General features: G+C 40.6%; 1 protein-coding gene across 1 annotated transcript in view; it reads left to right on the top strand.

The window, feature by feature from the left end:
- Window positions 1-2,931: 2,931 nt before the first annotated feature.
- The window catches only part of si:dkey-237h12.3 (teneurin-3), a 139,141-nt gene continuing 123,287 nt past the window's right edge, over window positions 2,932-18,785 (top strand). Inside the window, exons 1-3 of the mRNA XM_034141707.1 lie at window positions 2,932-3,081; window positions 14,996-15,468; window positions 17,659-17,934. Coding sequence (XP_033997598.1) covers window positions 15,198-15,468; window positions 17,659-17,934 — 547 coding nt within the window. The 5' untranslated portion in view covers window positions 2,932-3,081; window positions 14,996-15,197. The remainder of the gene's footprint in view (window positions 3,082-14,995; window positions 15,469-17,658; window positions 17,935-18,785) is intronic.

Genomic DNA, 18,785 nt, shown 5'->3' with positions numbered 1-18,785 from the left:
ATACAGAGCGTGCATCCATTGTTACTGCTGCTTTTTAACAGACATCAAACAAGACAAGACACAGTTTTGGACGCATGCATGCAAGGGAAGAGTAAGGAAGTGTATGCATAATTTGTCAATGTTGCTTTTTTATAATGTCCATAGGTCTCTGTGTCCCTGTGGTGTGGCCCATCTGTTTTCTCTGCTGATACTGAACATGTGTAAAACATACAAGGCTGAAGAGAGATATGGGCTTTTATTCTTTAATGTATGCTATGCTCTTGGGCTTCAATGGTGAAGTTTCTGGTTCATGTTTTGTGTATCCAGGCACGCATCCCTGCAAGCCGTAGGTAGCCCGGGAAGCGAATGCAGCAAATAATAGGGTAGAATGTTCCTGCGTGGAATTTTTGTGATTATTCCTGACTTTAATCTTCGGGTCTAAAAAAAGGCTCTGCACTGCAGGATGCACAAAATCAAGCCCTGCATTTGAGTTTATTCTGTTTAGATACTCCATCATCAATCTATTACATGTCTGTGGGCCATTTGTTTGTCACAAAGCAGATTATAATTGTTTTGCTTAAAGCTCCATTTCATTTAAGTTTTAGTTTTAAATTCTTTTGAAGCTCTTTCCACCATGCAAAACACAGTTGTTTACTGTATGCACAGCCGCATCATGCTTGAGCCTTTGAATTTGGATGTTGAAAATGACTGGTCTCCAATAGAGGGCACAGTTGACTGCATGGACACGCACTGAGAGTGACTGAGTGAAAAGCCTTGCTGAAGGTCTCAGAAAAAAGCAAATTTCTATGAGTATTCAAGACATGTTTGAGTAACAAAACGGGGGTGTTTTTTTACAGAATTTTCGTTTTTCTTTGGTTCAAGAAAGTGAAGGACTATTAATCCATCATTAACCCTCTGATGTACCATAGTTAAAATAACCTTTATGTCTATAAACGGTGTGATTATGTTGCTTAGTAACTGTCCACATACAGTGTCTCTGAAAAGCCCCAAAGAATATTACAGAAAAGGGAAAAAGGTATTTTGACTTGAGGTAGAGGATGGTATTTGGCTTCATCAGCCCTTACAAGAATACCTCTCCTTTTTTTATTCCTTTCTTTCTTTCCCATTTCTGCATGCCCTTGACTGAAGATTGAATGGCAGAGTTGGAGATAGATTGTTGGGCAGCTGCCTTTCATGCAGATAATGCCATTTGATGGAGGCAAGTTTTTGATGTGCTCCGGGTATAATAAAAGAATCAAGCATCGAAGGCCAGGGCTGATTTTGCCTGGAGAAAAGCTGTCCTCAGTGATAACTTCATCACTGCATGTGGTCGGACGTGGGCTAAATGCAGGAAGGGGATTACAAAAAAAATTGCCCAGTCAGAGCTGCAGTAGTTGGCCCCCTATTGAGCCATGGGGCCTGCAGACCATAGCTTGGAGGTCTGTGATCTACCATTGGTATTGTTAGTCTTTCTCTCTTCTCTCTCCCTCAGAACCAGAACGACTCTGCCTCGAAATGCCTTTCTAGTAGGATTAGTGGGCTTTTTCTTTTGTAATTAATGAAACTCTGCTTTCCGCGGTCTATCCTCTAAATGCTATCATTGAAGCCTATGAGATAGGGTCTCTATATTTTCTTCAATCACAAAAACGAATTCAAAGTAAATGTGATTTTGGTTTAATACCGGGACGAAAAGTGTCCGGGAGGCAAGTGTACTTATCTTTCTGTAACCGGAGCTCATCAAGATTACGTTTTCACACTTACCAACACACTAAAGAACTTCAACTCTGCATGAAATCAACCTATCAAAACCCTCAAAGCATGCTGATATTTTGTTGTATGCTAAAAGGCATGGGGACAAAATATGAAAATGATAAGCATTAGAGGAACCTAATGGTTTGGGGTGATAGAACTCAAATGGTGCATATTTATTGCACATCCCTGCTGCAGCTGATCAATTCCACCACACAGATGGTGGGTGAAGCAAAACAATATAAATCAACCTTTATTCAACTGCCAGTGTTGAATGCAACATTTTAATTTGTACAACAAGCTGAGGCCTTCTTGTTTGTCTAACAGTTTAATTAACAGCTTGAATAACCCCTCAGCTGCTGGTATTTTGTAAGAAATAACACTTTTATCAATCTGCCTTTTTTCACTCTTTCCTTTCTTTTGTCAGACTGAAGGTGAGAAACAAGAGATTCGAGTGTGAGCCAATTACATGGCAGAGCGCAAATATAGGTAAGCTTAATGAACAGCTTCCCAATACAAAAGAGAGGAAGGGAGAAGAGGCTGAGGCAAAACCAGCAGGTAGGCTCAGAGGACGCTTAATCTCAGAGCAGATCCATCTCGGCTGCTTCATATTGAATTTATGTAGTATTTTTCTAGCATGTAATTGACTAAAACTTATATGGTAATAAGCATTATAGGGTCATTCCAGGTAAACTGTATTTTTTCGAATAATTTATTTTGTTCACACCTTTATGCAATTTGCATGTTGAACACCGACTGGAGGTCATAGTTGACCCTCCTTCATGTTGACGGCCCGCACCTCTACCCCGGTGCTGATAGGCAGACCAGAGGCTACGCTGTGGAAAGCGAGGGGATGCGCAGTTTATCAGCTGACAAGTGCATATCGGACAAAAGAGCAGCTGAGCGGCTGGTGAGCCTCCGCATCCTAACCGAGTGAGTTTTGTTTTTAAAGAGAAAAAAACATCCTGCACCTCTGCTGGAGGACAGGAAATGTGACAGTGTTGCCTCATGAAAACTGCATTCTTGGAAGTATTGAGCCACGGAGAAGATTTGTGAGCAGACACACGTTTCACACGGAGCTGCAGCTCTCCGTCACCACAACGCAGCACAACATCCTCGTCTCCTGTTCACAATCGGTCGACATCGACGTGAAGCCAAGGCAAGACGTTTCTGTGTAAATGTGCAAGGGCTGTCTGTGAAGAATTTCAACTGTGCTAACATTGCACACGCGGTTATTGCGAGGAAGGCACCGCGACGCACTGTGCCCACCGCTGCCTTCAACTTTGGACTAAAGCGCGCCGCTGGAAGTTTATGTGCCGCTGCCTCGGACAGGCTCTCTGAAGCTCCATGCAGGTCAGTGTCCAGATAGTATTTTATTTAATCCTTCTTTATGAATGGATGTCAGCCGCGGGATAAAAAAAAAAAATAAGCATACTCCATTCCATAATGCTGTCTAATTTGGTCTATTGCAATTTCCCGGTAATATGTGGAGCCGAAACATTCCGAGCTCCCAAACCCCCTTTTCTCATCAGCACCTTGATAAAATGATTTGATCTCACTCTGATACATACCCTCTGGATTGTTAGCACTATTACTTGCTTTAATGAGTACAAGTGTTGAGCAAGATGTATGCGTTTCTTAACGGGTCCAATATTAGGAAAATACATCATAATGTAAAGTTCAACAGTCACAAGATGTGCAGTTTGCAAAAGTCACCCACTGTGATTTGGAAGGTATCATTTGTTTTAGTTTTGTGCATACGAAGATTCTGTACTTTTTTAAATGTCATGTTAAAAATGGCACAGGGGAGACAATTAATATATATTGTTGCTGCTTTCTGCTGGATACATTGAGTTAAAAATGAGAACCCCACAGCGATTCATATCAGAAAATCATATTTATCCCAGTTTCACCTCTCACCTCAGTGTCCTCCTCTAGACCTCTCTGACCAACAGCTGACACGCTGGGATAGCTTTACTCCAACAAGTGAAAATCAGCACATAAAAACCTGAAAGCCTTCCTGGGGTGTATCCAGCATCACCTGCAGAGATAACCTGCTAAATTCACTAATAATTCAAGTGTCAAAGTGCTTACACATACACACTTTCTAAACTGTTCCAAATCTACGGTTTAGGCCTTAGGTGCAGGAAGTGCAGAAATTTCATCAGAGCCTTTGAGTGAATTTGAAAAGGGCCTCTAGAAAGGTTGTGTTTGCCACAGGGATTCAAAGCAACTTTTAGGTTCTGGGAGAGAGCGAGGCAGTTGCCTGACAACCAACATGCAGTGCATAATTAGATTTTGTATTTTGTATTTATATGTATTTTAGGTAGTATCATTTTAGAAGCTTTTGGAAGTTTTGTTAATTAAACTAAACGCTTTAGACATCAGCTGGGTCCATTTACTCCTTTAATTCTCAGCTATATAACACAAGGACTTGTCTCAGTGCTTGGCATGAACCAGGGAAAAATGTTGATCTGATTTCACCAGGGGCATGGATCAAGCTATACGTGATTTGCAAACACACGCATGTGAGGTCCACATGATACCCAGAAGGACAAGTATATCTGTGCAGCTAAATTGATTTATGGCTTTTGTCCTGAGTGCTTTTGAGGAATAGCACCAGTTGAGGCAAATCACAACGCACACTTCCATTACCTTTGACAAAATGGCGTTTGAGTTTTGTTAGATGGAAGTGGCAAGTGTATTGTGAAAAATGTGTTTTGAAGTGATCGTTCGTCACCTAATCTTGAGCCTTTGGCTGTGTCGAGGGCCGCTTAAGAACTAAAAACGGATCTGAACTACCGGAGTTACAGTCTGTCTTCCTTGTGCCGGCCTGTAAAGGCATTACAGTGACACTTATTGGGAGATATTGAACATGTGATTTTGTAGTAGAGCACTAGAACAACAGTACAGCTTGTATTATCTTTTTACAAGGCACGGGCAATAATTTGAACTGACTCTCCTGAATCCGACATTGTGGCACCAGTGTATTGGTGGCTGCCACAGAATTCTAATAAATGAAGAGCGTTGTGTTTACACTTTCCAGAAGCACTCTTGGAGAGAGAGAACAGTGCTCCAGCGTACAGTGCATGTGCACCGCTCTACAGTGAAAAGCAATAGTCGCTGGTATACACTGTGCCATAATGTAGCGGACGATTGCACATCTAGCACAGAAACATTTAGTGCTGTGACCCCTTATTGAAGCTTTAGCCTAATTCCCCAGCTTGAACCTGAATCATTGCTCTTTAATCCCTCTAATCAAAGCAGGTAACTACAATTTATGATGCAGTGGAGAGCAAGAAATTCTCGAGGTGGTTTTTACTGCGCTTGGAGCTTAAAATCATCTCATTACTTCGGGAATATTTGAAGAACTGTGTACACAACACTGCCACTCCATGTTCCTATCCTTAAGTAATTTCCCCTTTCATTATTCCTGTGGAGAATTTAATATTCTGTGTGATGAGAACTGCCTCCTTTAGGGATAATGCCGGCTTGAGTACTGGCCCTAAACAGTTTTATAGATCGTTAAGGGGCGTTCAAGATGACTTCTCTGCTTCTGTAAAATTAACTCCTCTAAGATGTGAGAGATATCGAGGATAAGTCGAAGCACAGAGCTATAATATCTCACCTTATTACTTGTTGATGCCGACAGTGGCTAAGAAGATGACCTTATGATTTATAACATTTGGTATGGCAAACAGTCTGGCCGAGTCGTCTGTTTCAACACATCCGAGCAAACACGTGAAGGTTAATGCAGCCTGACAAACTACCCACAGTTCCCTGGGCTCGACGGATCGGTTCCATGTCATATTTACTTTACATAATTGCTGCCCTCTAATCTGTTACTATTAACACGTTGCTTGCCTGGCTATTGTCTGCTGTACTCTCTTTTACCTGTTTTCTCTCTCAGTACATTTTCCCTTCCCTCCCATGAGAATAGCCAGACATCATGATAGATGCTTGGTGTGAAAGTAAAGCATGCCATGATGGGTTTAGGATCTTGAATTACTTTAGAAATGAAGGCAACCATGCTCCGGGATGGCAGAAGCTCCATCGGTGGACAGTCTTGCACATTTGCTTTTAATGTCCTTAAGTCAGAAGATTGTTTGGGTTTGACACAGGGATGTGACCCTGGCAAAAAAAATTAGGGTTTTCATGCAAGATGCCAAATAATTGCTGAAAGTCACCCGAGGATTTGGGGGGGAAGGGATTGCATGCTCTTGAAATGTGCTTAGACTAGGGATATTTAGTGACAGCACTTGATGCATTACCACTGTGGTCCTTAACTACATTGTATGCTGCACAGGATAGAACATGGACAGAGATATGGTATGGATGCGAGCAGTTTAACAAATGTTTGTGCCTTTGAAATGTGTATAACGGATTTTTTATCTTTTCCCCAATTCATAAATATCTTTAAATAAATGACAATACGGATGCCTGAAAGGGCTTAAGTGACAGCAACATATTTAAATAGCCTTTTCCTATTAACCTAAAGGTTGATTTACATAGTATTTTCCACCCGGATATTTGCTTAGTATAATGTGATACCTGCCATTGCATTTTGATTGGAAAGGATAGAGGAGCGTTCTCGAGGGAACAACTACTGTACCCGCCTCATGGCTATTGTAGACTCACTGCATGACCTTATGTGTTGTGCATACAACAAATTGGTTCCTGCATCTCATTGTGCACATTGGTGCAAATGCACTGCTGGTGATGCTCTGCGTAGGGACTCGCGGACAAAGCAGCCGGGCCAGTAATTGTGGAAGCCTTTCTTTTTAGACGCACATGGTTTATTTATTTGTTTATTCAAGAATTGCCAAGATTGAAAGCATGACAGCCTTTGGTTTTGTTTTGCACATTTACTGCCGCTGTTCGCCCAAAGTATATTGAGATGAAAGCCACCTGCGATTAACCACAGGATACCGTCCTGCTGGTCCAGCTCTGGGAGCAGCACCGCTTCTCACTGTTGTAACCTACAGATTAACATTTATGGCTCAGCATGCTCTGCTGGACTTTCTGGGTCAAGACCAAGTTGCGAGATTGAGCAGTGGGCCCGACTTTGTAACAGTACAATTCTCCCTGTGAGCATGGGGCTGCGCCTGGCAGGGAGAGGCAAACAGAAATGTGCTTAGTTCTGTCATAGGGAGAACAAAATCGAAATGCATTGTACTCTCTGCTTGTGAAAATTGCCCTGAGTGAATACCTGTGTGGTTTATAGGCTCTGCATTTGTGAAATACAGGCATTATATTCCAAGTCGGGAAATGTTATATATGTAAAGGACATTACAATGTAAAGACCATCTCCCGCTAACTACAACGTGCAGACAGACCTGCATTACAGTCATCGTTATGCATTGTGCAGCTCTTATTAAAAAATGTTCTACCCTTCGTGGTTCCTTACAATTTCCAAATGTTTAGAACACCTTTTCATTGCAGTTTTTTTTATATCTGCTCATGGCAACAATGTGAGCCCTGGAGGAGGTCTCCAAGAATAGCCGCATCATGCCAGGGGCTTCAGATCTGCTCTTTTGTGGCCCCTGGACAGCCCAGTGGGAAGCTGGGCGTCAGCTATGCTTGTCGATGGAGCCGCCCGCCTGATGGCCTCAATAATTCTGTTGACGCGACCTCTCTGAGGCTGAAAGCCGCAGGTCTGGCGGGTGACGAAGAGCGATGATGCGGACATGTGGCGCAGCTTCATGAGGGGAGCCAGTCAGCAACACTTTCTCTGTCTTTGTATCGTCAGCGGGGGGAAGAGGAAGAAAATATTGAATATCAGACCATCGAAGAGTGTAAAACTGGCGCCTCAGAGTCACTGTAATGTTATACAGGTCAGCAATCTTTGACTTCCAGTAGAGAGCAGTGTGCATTCAGAAGTTGGTCTCAACCAACTGCTGCAGGGCAGACTATAGTTTCACCTAAGTGGAGAAACTCGTGGCATGTTGGTGAGTTTTCAGATTGATGTTTCTTTAATAAGCCTTGCAGTCTCTCAGTATTCTGATACTGTGCCATCATGACCTACATACTTCTTAAAACGCTGACAACTAGAGAATAACCCCCTCCAGTTTCTTTACGTTCAGTGTTTTTTTATGTGGCACCATAAAGAGACAACGTACTCAATATATTATTCTCTGTAAAGTGCAAAACTTGTATTCATTGTGTGGATGCCATTTGCATTTCTTCTAATTTCATATCATTGCAGAGAGTAGTTTGATCCCTTTTGTAACAGTTATGTAAATGAACAACTGCAACAGCAGGTTAAAGTCTCTTTTTTGGTCGGATTTGATATTTTTCATCAGTCAGTGCAGAGTGTTGCATTCTCATTGCAGTATTGAAGCGTTCCCCCATACTCATCAGTTGTCTGCCACTATTTTGTGATTGCTGTGTATTCCGCCTCCCCTATTTTTGCACTGTAGGGAGGGCCAGTTTGTTATACATTCACGTGAGATGCATTTGAATGACCGCCAATGTCAGCACTTTTGAATATCTCTCTGCGTTTGAATTTTTATCTGGTAGCCAGGTTTGTATGCTCCCAGCATTTCAAATGTAGTTTCAGTAATGATTTTCTAGCCACTCTGTGAGCGCTTTGTTGACGGGCTACAGTTGTGCTACAATAACGTATTTAGATGTCCAGATTAGGACGTCAGGCAATACTGATATATAATTGAAAATGTAAAATTAAAAAGGGTGCCAATGTATATCTAAATAAATAAGATACCTGCAATATTTGTATCTTTTGTTTACCAAGTATGTTGTGGACAGATATTATGTGAATGTCATTATTTCAATCATCTTCCATGGCGTTGTGATTGGTCTGTAGCTTCATTGCAAGTGAATTGCAATTTATTTCCGTGACAATGGGTCGATCATAGGTTTGTCTGTAAATTACCATAACGGTTGATTTTATTTTTGCACACCTTCGAGTCAATTCATTATGAGAAAGCAGCATGAGATGGAAATTGTTGACATCGACTTGCAAGGTTCTCAATTTTAGCGAATGTACATGAACATCATTACTCCCTTAGCTCCCCCGTATGAAATAACACTTCTGTGATACCAATTTGAGAGAAAAGCAAACTCTGGCCCATTAAATTAAGACCGTCTAGTGTAATTGGTTGTGTGATATGGAAGGAAGCACCTCTTTGATAAGAGCTGGGTTCAATACTAGTAGTCTTGGATACAGATAAGCACTGGAGCTTGTGTGTATGAATGCACTGAATAACCAGCTATTACCGTTTGAGATGGAGGGAGATACTGCAGAGGAAAAATAAAACCTGCCTTTTTATATTCTGATTGTCCACACCTAGCAATTATATTTAAAGAAATGAATTTGGCTGTGCTTGCGGTTTCCCCACTAAAGATTCAATGAATATATAACTCACACTGTCACTGGTGAAGGGTTATTTTGGGGATTTGTAAACATCCGTGCTCAGCTTATTATGTTGTATCCCAGTGCTGGCAGATGCTTTTTTTTTTGTATTATATTCCCAGACAAAAAAGCTAATAATAAAATGGTTAGGATTAGATGTTGACCGCTATGATTTACCATTGACAGACAATACAAGTAAAGAAAATAGAAAACACACGGACTAAAGCTCATCCTTTTTGGTGATTTGTTTCATAGTCACAGTAGCTTTGTTTGTTTTCCTACATATGCTAAAAATATGAGGGAGGAAGCGTCAAGCGCCATGGAATAATCTGAAGTGGCTGCATCAGTGATATGCATCTCTTTACCCCACTTGTGAATATTCTGTATCATACACTCAGACAGGAGATTGAGGATGGAGCTGGATTTCATCATCTTTCCTACGAGTCTCGCTCTAAGCTCATCCGTCACCAAGCATGCTAAGTATATAGCTGCCTGCCACTGAGGTTTAATTGCAAGCAAACGCTGTCATGATATTGTTTGCTCTTTTTCCCTCTGCTTAGTTTTTAGTCCCTTTTACATGGCAGTCTTTGATAGGGTCAAATATTTGCATATTTAAAGAGCAAGACATCTTCAATTACAGAAAAAAATTACAAAATAAGGCCATGCAACTAAATCAGGATCCCTTTATTGGTCCCGCAGCGGGATATTTACAGTGTGACAGCAAAAGTGGCATAGCAGGTAGAAAATGCAATAATAAAGACTAAGCTATTAAATATAGAGAAAACAATGTGGAACCAGCACTTGATTAGATCCCCTAAAAACGTGCAAAATGACAGATCAGCTACTAAAGAATTCAACATCTTGATTCTGGATGTCGCGTATTTTTAGCTAATAGTTCCCCACTTCATGTTGCAGCAAGGGATTTAGGCATTGAGCCTCGATAAAGAAGGAACACAATCTGGTTCAGATGGCATCCAGAATTCACAGAGTCTGGGCAACGTGCTGCAGACAAACACTTCAGTGTCTCCAAAATCACTGGTGTCAGGGGGAAACAGGCAGCATCTGATGGAACACTGCCCTGGTTCTCCCTCTCTCCTTCTCCCCGCGCCGGGAGGCACGGAAAAGAAAAAACAAAGAACAACTGAAGAGAAACTGAAAGAGGATAGGGAGAGGAGCGTCAAGGAGGAAGGGGAGAGAGACTCGACAAGATGAATTATGCAAAGCTGTCAGAGCCGGCTATTGTTGGAGGTGCTGGCTGTTAAAGGGAGCTAGCCCTGATCTTCACCAGCTCCATCAACCACTCTCACCACTCCCCATGGCGAACAGCCGTCTGATCTGTGCTCCGGCAAATGGCCAACAACAAGACGAGGAGGGGGGAGGAAGGGGGACGGGCCCGGCCACTTGGTGACAGGTGGATTGTCTTGGAGGGACACAACGGCAACGACAAGTGCACTCTTTATTACCGGTATTTACAGAGGTCACCGACAGGCAGATCTGAGCTGATTTGTACAGCAGCCCTGTGGAAATATAATTACAGAACAAAGGCTTGGAGAAGAGTTGCCATTTCAGCATTCTGCTCAGCGGTGGCTACTTTTTACAAAATGCTTTGTGTGCTGATGTCAGGAGTGTGTGCTAGCTCACTGTAAGCCGGTGTAGTTGTATAGGTTAATTATTGATTCAACTTTTTTTGCTGTTTCAAGATATCTCCGCTCTGAGTAATGATTATTGATATTGTTGTTATTCTGTTTAAAAAAATCCAACATCAAAGCCAGTGGCCGTTTGCCCGATAAATAAACCCGAAAAAGACATTGTCTCAATAAGCTTCTTACTGTTGTCATAGTTTCATATAGGAACACATTATATGCTGGTGTGTTTATTTCACATGAGAGATTTTTATATTTCTTTATGTTCTTTAACCTGGTTTGATGTGGGCGGGGCTCAGTTGAAAAATCATGATGTCATGTGCTTCCATGCACCAATCAGGATGTAGCAACATTAACATCTGAATCTGTTAACATTGTGTTATCTCTATCATTTATATCTGGTCTACCCACTACCAAACCATCCTGATTAAGCATATTAAATTAATTAAATAATACATGTTTATGTTTTATTTAATTCACGTTTTTAATGTTGCAGACAAATTGCTAAAATATTGGAAGCAAGTTTCCTCTTTAAAATTAAGATAACTTATCAAAAGGGCAGCTGATTAGTTTTCTAATGTATGTATGATGAATTCTTTAATGAATATTTACATTTGGCTGTTGCTTATTTTTTTGGATTCTGTAATAAGGTAAAGAAAAAAAAATCCAGGCCCAAGGTAATGTGGTCAAACTGCATTTTTTGCTCAAATGGGGTCATAAACCTAACGATATTCAACAAACAACGTATATAAAACTCAGAAAAGCCAGAAATCCTAACACCAAGAAGCTAGAACCGGACATAAAATGTAATTTTTCCTTGGGGAATAAATCTGACCCTGACTTTTGCACAATTGGATCACTTTCTGTCACTCGACTTAGTCAATTAATTGATTAGTTGTTTCAGCACTAATCAAGTGACTTATCGATTCAGCCCTGCCTCGAAAGTTATTCTCCTTGTTGGCCATGCTTGCTTGAAGCATAAAAAATGGCGCTTCCCTTTGAGCTTTTGATGAATAACGCACCGTGTATATCAGATGAATATTTAATACATTTTGTATAAAACAACTTATTGGTTCCAGGACATTTTAAGAATGTTGCTCTACCCTTTGGTCATCTTTTCCAAATCCCCATTTGGAAGCATAAAACACACCCGCTCTCATCTTTGATGAATAACTGAATGTCAGACATGAAACAAGTAAATCTCACTTCGATCCTTGAAACCTCTCCAACTGCCCTGAAGAGCCAATTGACTTGGACACCGTTTCTTCACACCATATTATACAGATGGTTTATGGTCTATGCTTCAAATAAGTGCAGAGGTGTAGGACAGTACCAGGCGTCGGGGGGACTGTACTCAAGTGGCATGGGAGTCGTTGGGACGCGTGGAGCTGCCCTGCGAACATCATAAACTGTCTTTTTCCGTGCCTCACTGGCTCGCCAGAGGATCTCTGTGTGACACTAATTTTGCAGTGTCGACTGTTCCACTCAGTGGCCATGGGCGACCGACTGTCCTGATGCCACTGCATGATCGAAGGTAAAGGTAATATAGAAGTGAGTTATATCAGAAATAAAAAAAGGTGCACAGGTTTGGTATACATTTTAGATTTTTCAGGCAAATATTTCTCTTCTAATTTAATCAGACTCGTCTTCCCATTACTTCCCTGCACTTCTGTCCCTCTTCATAGATTAGTGTGTATCCTCAGTAGGGTAACTATAGAGGCATATTTCGCATAATCAAGGCAAGACAGACTGGCTTGTATTCTTCACATGCTTAAAGTAGTCATACTGTAGTTAAAACCTTTGAAATTTAAAGCCTGCAGAAACACAATGGAATCCCCCCAAGAGCCTCTATGACCTTTTTTGTACATAATTTAAACTACCATGAATGTCTCTCTTGTATCCTGATAGTGTCCCCATGTGTGTACGGCCAGGACACTTTGATGAGCTGTGAAAAAGATGGCACCTTCTGGTCCTCGGAGTAAAGCATAAATGTTTATATGGGGACATGCCTGGTCACTCAAGGGCTTATAGCTGATTAGGACACAAATCCAATTCCTCCTATAGTGGGGGGCTCGCGGCTCAGGGCGTAAGACTTGTAGCATTAGCTGTTTTTCAGACAGTGAATCCCTTTACAAGTCCATAAAGAAGAGGGGGATCGTAATCAGGGAGGGTTCTGGGCGTGTCTGCTAGCTCTCATCCTGTGCATTAATCTGCCAATCTGGACGGGTGTGTACAATTTCCTGAAAGTGATGAGATGTGATTTAGATGTCCTGTGGTATCGTAAAACAAGTGTGTGTAGGGGTAGACTTGAGTGTCAGGGTTACAAAAGAGTGTATCACTGATTGCATCTAAGCCCATTGGGGAACAGGGTGATATCCAGCAACTCTGAGAGAAAAATAAGTTAAAGAGGCCTAGAACAGCTCACCATTTTCATTATCCCTGCATCCTCTGCTCCACCCGCGAATGCCTCCGTTTTCGGGAATTCTCTCTGGGCCCGGTGGTTTTTTGCACCGCGACAGTATGCCATCCTGTTGGAAGGTATTGATGCTTGATGTGAAACGAAGTAGATCTCATTTGGGGAAAGAAGGAGTAGGATACTCTAGTCGTACAGCTCAGCCAAGAGAGATATGGAAGTGTGTGTGTGTGTGTGTGTGTGTGTGTGTGTGTGTGTGTGTGTGTGTGTGTGTGTGTGTGTGTGTGTGTGTGTGTGTGTGTGTGTGTGTGTGTGTGTGTGTGTGTGTGTGTGTGTGTGTGTGTGTGTGTGTGTGTGTAAGGAGGCAGTGGAAAATGGCTGGTAATAAACACTTCTGACACACCGTGGCTCCCATCCGCATTCCACTCAAGGGTTTTTTACGGATTAGTCACATTCTCATCCCTCTTGTCCTTCACATTTTAGAGCTCTGTCTCCACCTGAGAGTGTCTTCTTTGAATTAAGAGATTGGGACATATAGGTCATAGGCAGGGTTTGACAATTAGGTATTTTTGCCTTAATGGAAAGGTGTGCATTTTTAAAAGCTACATTTTCCTATCACTGTTTGTACTTGTTATATTTAACTCATTGGTTTAAATACTCACATACATTACAATCTGTTAAATGTTACATTTTACTTAAGATATATTAGTTTAAATGATACAACTATTAATTAAGAATAACATATTGTACTACTGCAGATAGTTATATAATACTCTACTATACTAGATAGTCCACTGAACACACTTTAATATAAGGTACTTTCAGTGAACAAATGAAAGTGCCATGTTTGGAATACTACAATGTTTAAGCTTAATAGAAGAACATGTGTGTGTGGAAAATGTGTGTTTTTTTCTTAACTGTCTCAGTCTGCTTAACTAAAACTAAAACACAGCTTTGCATTTTTCCTAAAAATATATCTATTACATTTTCAGAGCCTCTTTTGAATACAAGATTAGACATTTTGACACGAGGTACAGTTCACAGAGTTGACCCAAATAACATTAAAAAATAACACTAACTTGAATTCAATTCATTTTATTCGATAGGATGCAGAATTTCCGACCAAATCTTGAACAGAAAATCAGAATCATCAGCATCACATAGAGAGGAATAGTATTTCTTTCTACTCATTTAGGCAAACCAACCCTATCTTTGTCTCACTATGTCACTGACTGGTACACCATACTTTATATATATACTGCAGGTATGCGATTCTCCATGAAATGTGTCATCACACTCATCATCTCTACTGCTCTGTGTGCAGCGTTTGACACTGGGTTAACATGCGTATCAAGGGTCAAAATTATAATTATGTATGAGTTACAGTTTAAATTAAAAATTAAAGCGTGATATGATTGTGTCAAAAAGTCAGTTGCCACCGTGATGTATTGATTTACCCGTCATTTAACCGGCCACTGACACTTGGGGGATGTTAATTTTAGCTTATCGTCATGGGAAAATTGAAAGGCTCAACATTTTTTTACTCATTAAAATGTTATTATGTGCAACTACCTCGAGCTGTAGTAAAAACTACTTTTACTTGAGTGAAAGTGAACCTAATTTTGAATGCTGAAGCAGACAGAATAGGGAGGTGATCTTCTCTTGAGAGGGGAAGTCATGTATGACAAGAGTTCACGGGTGAGGTTTCAGGGATGGTGCAGTAGCGGTGGGGGTGGGGCACTGAGAAGGGGATAAGTGTGTACTTTTGAAGATGAAGCAGATGGATTAGTGTTATCTGAGCTCCTTGCTTCCTTTCCTCTCCTCTCTCTTTTTCTCCAGGTAGAGTGGACCGAAGCCTGAATGGACTAAAGAAGAGACCGACAGAGGTTCAAAAGTGGGGAGGAGGAGACTTTGGGGGTACAGCAATACAACCAGGAGAGGAAGAGAAGGAGGGGAAAAGACTGAAATAATCCAGTGGCGAGACTCCCAGGATAGCGTGGTGGTGCAGGGGAGGGAGTTGGATACCCAGCATGCAGGCAGCATGGAACGGGTGAGGGAGCAGCGGCCTTTCTGCTCGCTGTCCAAGAGCCAGAGAGACCGAGAGAGATTCTGCGAGAGAGATAAGGATCGGGAACGCCGATACACCGCCTCCTCGGCTGGCAGGGAGGAGGGACCCTGCCGCGTACCCACTCAGCAATCCTACAGCTCCAGTGAGACGCTCCAGGCTTTCGAACATGACCCTTCCCGGATGCTGTTCGGAGGCAGAGTCAAAGACATGGTCCACAAGGAGAGCGCAGAGTACAGCAGGCCAGGTTAGCAAGAGCAAATGTTTATTCTCATTTCCTAACATTTGTCTGATGAATCTCCATAATATCAGCTAAGTGGGTATTAAAGCTGACATGGATAAGTAGAAGACAATTATATTGAACTTTAAAGCCCACAGTTAGTTGATCCTGGTTATACAGAAAGTATGATAAGTAGTTACAAAATTAAGAACTTTATCCACAATTCTGAAAAATACATGTAAAGATCCAGTTTGTCAGAGATATACATGGCAAACAACACATTTCTTATATCCATTATTATTATTTACTGATGTTTATTCGTATTAGTTAAACTAGTTAAATGTCATTGGTAAATTAACATGGGTGCTGGGATTTTGTTTGTTGTGTTTACTCCATGCTACCATTTGTATCTCCCACTAATTGTGTGCAAGTTTGACAAAGAACGTCTACTATGCCAGAATTTACTTTAATTTCCCCACCTTTTAAGAGAAAACTTACTTTGGTTGGGATACATGTCCGACCTTATAAAATGTTCATGCTGTTAAAATATGAAAGGAAAACTCCCAGTAAATAACCCTGTCCTTTAATTGGCTGTTAGAAACTGCTCTAATTTCTGTAATTAAAAAGTTTGAGCAGTAATGGTACTCTTTTGGCTCGCAAAATTGCAATTAGAAAATCTATCCATTTCTCCCTTACATTTTCTTTCTGCTAATTGGTGCCCATTTTAGTATTAATAGGATTATTATGAAGTTGTGGGAAGAATGTCTTTTTTCTTTATTGCTTTTTTAAATGTTGGCAATTAATGTCAATTACATTGTTTCTTATACAATCACAGTAAATGTCAGACTTAATGTTATTCATTCGGTAGTGGAAAAATAACATATTTTGTGTAAATGAGTGTACATTAGCTACAGTATCTGCTCAAGTGTGTGTGTGTGTGTGTGTGTGTGTGTGTGTGTGTGTGTGTGTGTGTGTGTGTGTGTGTGTGTGTGTGGTGTGTGTGTGTGTGTGTGTGTGTGTGGGTGTGATGGTGTATGAAAATGTCTTTATCTAATGATCATTTTAATATGAATATATTATGAATATGTATTTTTATGTGAGGAAAATCCATTTTCTGAATAACATTTTCAGAAATCTTCATTTTCAGATGTGCCACACTTACTTTGAAAGTGTTTTTCTGCATCAATTCCATGACAACTAAATACATTACAAAGAGACATTATAAAGAAACTTTTGGACTTCTAATTGAGATATATACATTTAAAAATATATGTTAGATCATCTTGAACACATTGTTCAAAGTGCGGTGTTTATTTTTCTTATTTTTAACAATGTTGACACATATGACCTTGAACTCTTAAAAATGTAATCTTTATAAATAATACTGCATTGCCAATACATTATGTTATATATATATATATATATATATATATATAGTATTGCCTTCAAATAAGTTTGATGTTATTTACATCTAAAACACACCGAAATAAAACATAGAAAAGGAAGGTTTTAGCTCAAATAATTTTTATTTAATTCATATTTTTTTTACATGGGCTATCATTATGATACTGACCTAAAGGAAAACATAATACAATTGCATGCATAGAATATATATTTAAAATGACAGCTTTGCAGTTAAACATTAAGAATATGTTCTTGTTTTTTCTGAAGCTTTGTTATACAGTCACTATGAGGTATTTTAATTTATCTGCAAAATGTGTGTGTCTTAAATGTAATAACTTTGTTTTGCTTGAATGCAACAGTGTCTTTGAAGGCTTTGCAAATTAAGAAACAAAATAATATTACAAGAGAAGAAACAACCAAATGATGGTAATAATGTATTCTAAAACGGGCTGTGTCTGAAACAGTTTTTAAAAATGTTTCATATGTTCGGATTAACACAAAGGGCTTGACTTTCATTAGGTTTGTTTTGGTTTAGATAGATAATTAAAGTAGGTAATCTTGAACAGCTAATCTAATACAAAATCAGGTTTTAGCTGCAGTGTGATTTAGGTGATTTAAGTTAGAGAAAAAAGCTTCTAAGCATCTTAATAAGGTGATGAGTGTGAAAGGATGTTGTTAAGACTTTAATTCAACATTACCCCTTCTCCTTGCACCCTGCTCTCAGGTTAAGTGTTTTTTTTAAGTATCCCTGCACTTGGCCATTAATGTTGTTGTTGATTGGTTTGTTAACTTTACAACTCCTATCCTTCACAGGCCAGACGTTTTCGCTGAGGCAACTTGGAATCTGTGAGCCCCAGGCCCGCAGAGGCTTGGCGATCTGCCCTGAGACCGGCCTCTCCCACCCCCTCAGCAGCTACTCCAGAGGGCCGGGCGCTACGGAGAACCATGAGCCTGTATCACCGGAACGTACAATGACTCTTTGGGGAACGGGGGCAAACTCTGGGCAGGATTCATGCCTCTCCAGTCGCTCCAACTCAGCACTCACCCTCACTGACACGGAAATGGACAATAAATCCGACAACGAGATGGGTGAGTAGGGCACACTTTTGTTTCTTCGACCTGAAAATGCTTATTTGTTTGCAGCTCACATCACTCTGCAAAAGGAGGAGGGAATCGGCATGTATAAAAGGCAGCAGTAGGTTGGATTATGCTTTGACGCTGGAGACAAGGCCCTGATTGGTTGAAGGAAGCTTAAGCGTGATTGGTGGGGCCGGTATCTAGAGAGGAATTTGCAGCTGCCTCTCTTTGGATCAAAGGAGTGATTCCTTGCTGTGTGCAGAAAAAAAATGTGGCCCAGCGATTGAGCAGATCCTATAGTCACCTGGTTCTTCTCCACAGGAAGCAAAGGAGTTTGATAAAGTTTCCCCACGGGCCAGCGTATAATCAAAGATAGCTTTGTGTGCCTCAGTCTGAGATTTTGCTTAGAAATTCTGCAGTGGTTGACTGGGCATGCACAATGGCTGATTAAATGGCTAGGATGGTTTGAAGTGCAAATTTGATCATGCTGGAAACCTGAGACAGAGGATTGAGGTTCTCTGTTTGAAGAGAGCAAATCTTTGTTGCCTCCTATGGCGGCAATGCGTATAAGGTAGCTGCATATGCGTATTGTTGTTGAATTGACACTTTGTTAAACATATTTTTATTTTTAGTTCTGCTACCATTACCTCTTGCAAGGTCAGTTTGCATCTGACAAAGACATTTTCTATCTCTTTTAATGTACGTTCAAATGAAATGTAGATCTGGTTTTTAACATTATTTCATCTCCCTGCATTATTTGTTTTAGTTTACATTCATTGCATCTTTTCAGACAATTTTTTTAGTTAGCAATATTTCCCCCAATTTAATTGATCTTCTCATCTTCATATGTTTAAGTGTAAAGC

The sequence above is a fragment of the Trematomus bernacchii genome, unplaced genomic scaffold (assembly GCF_902827165.1).
Source record: "Trematomus bernacchii unplaced genomic scaffold, fTreBer1.1, whole genome shotgun sequence".
NCBI classification, from domain to species: domain Eukaryota; kingdom Metazoa; phylum Chordata; class Actinopteri; order Perciformes; family Nototheniidae; genus Trematomus; species Trematomus bernacchii.
Note: the sequence above shows the minus strand (reverse complement) of the source record. Positions and strands in the feature narration are given on the sequence as shown.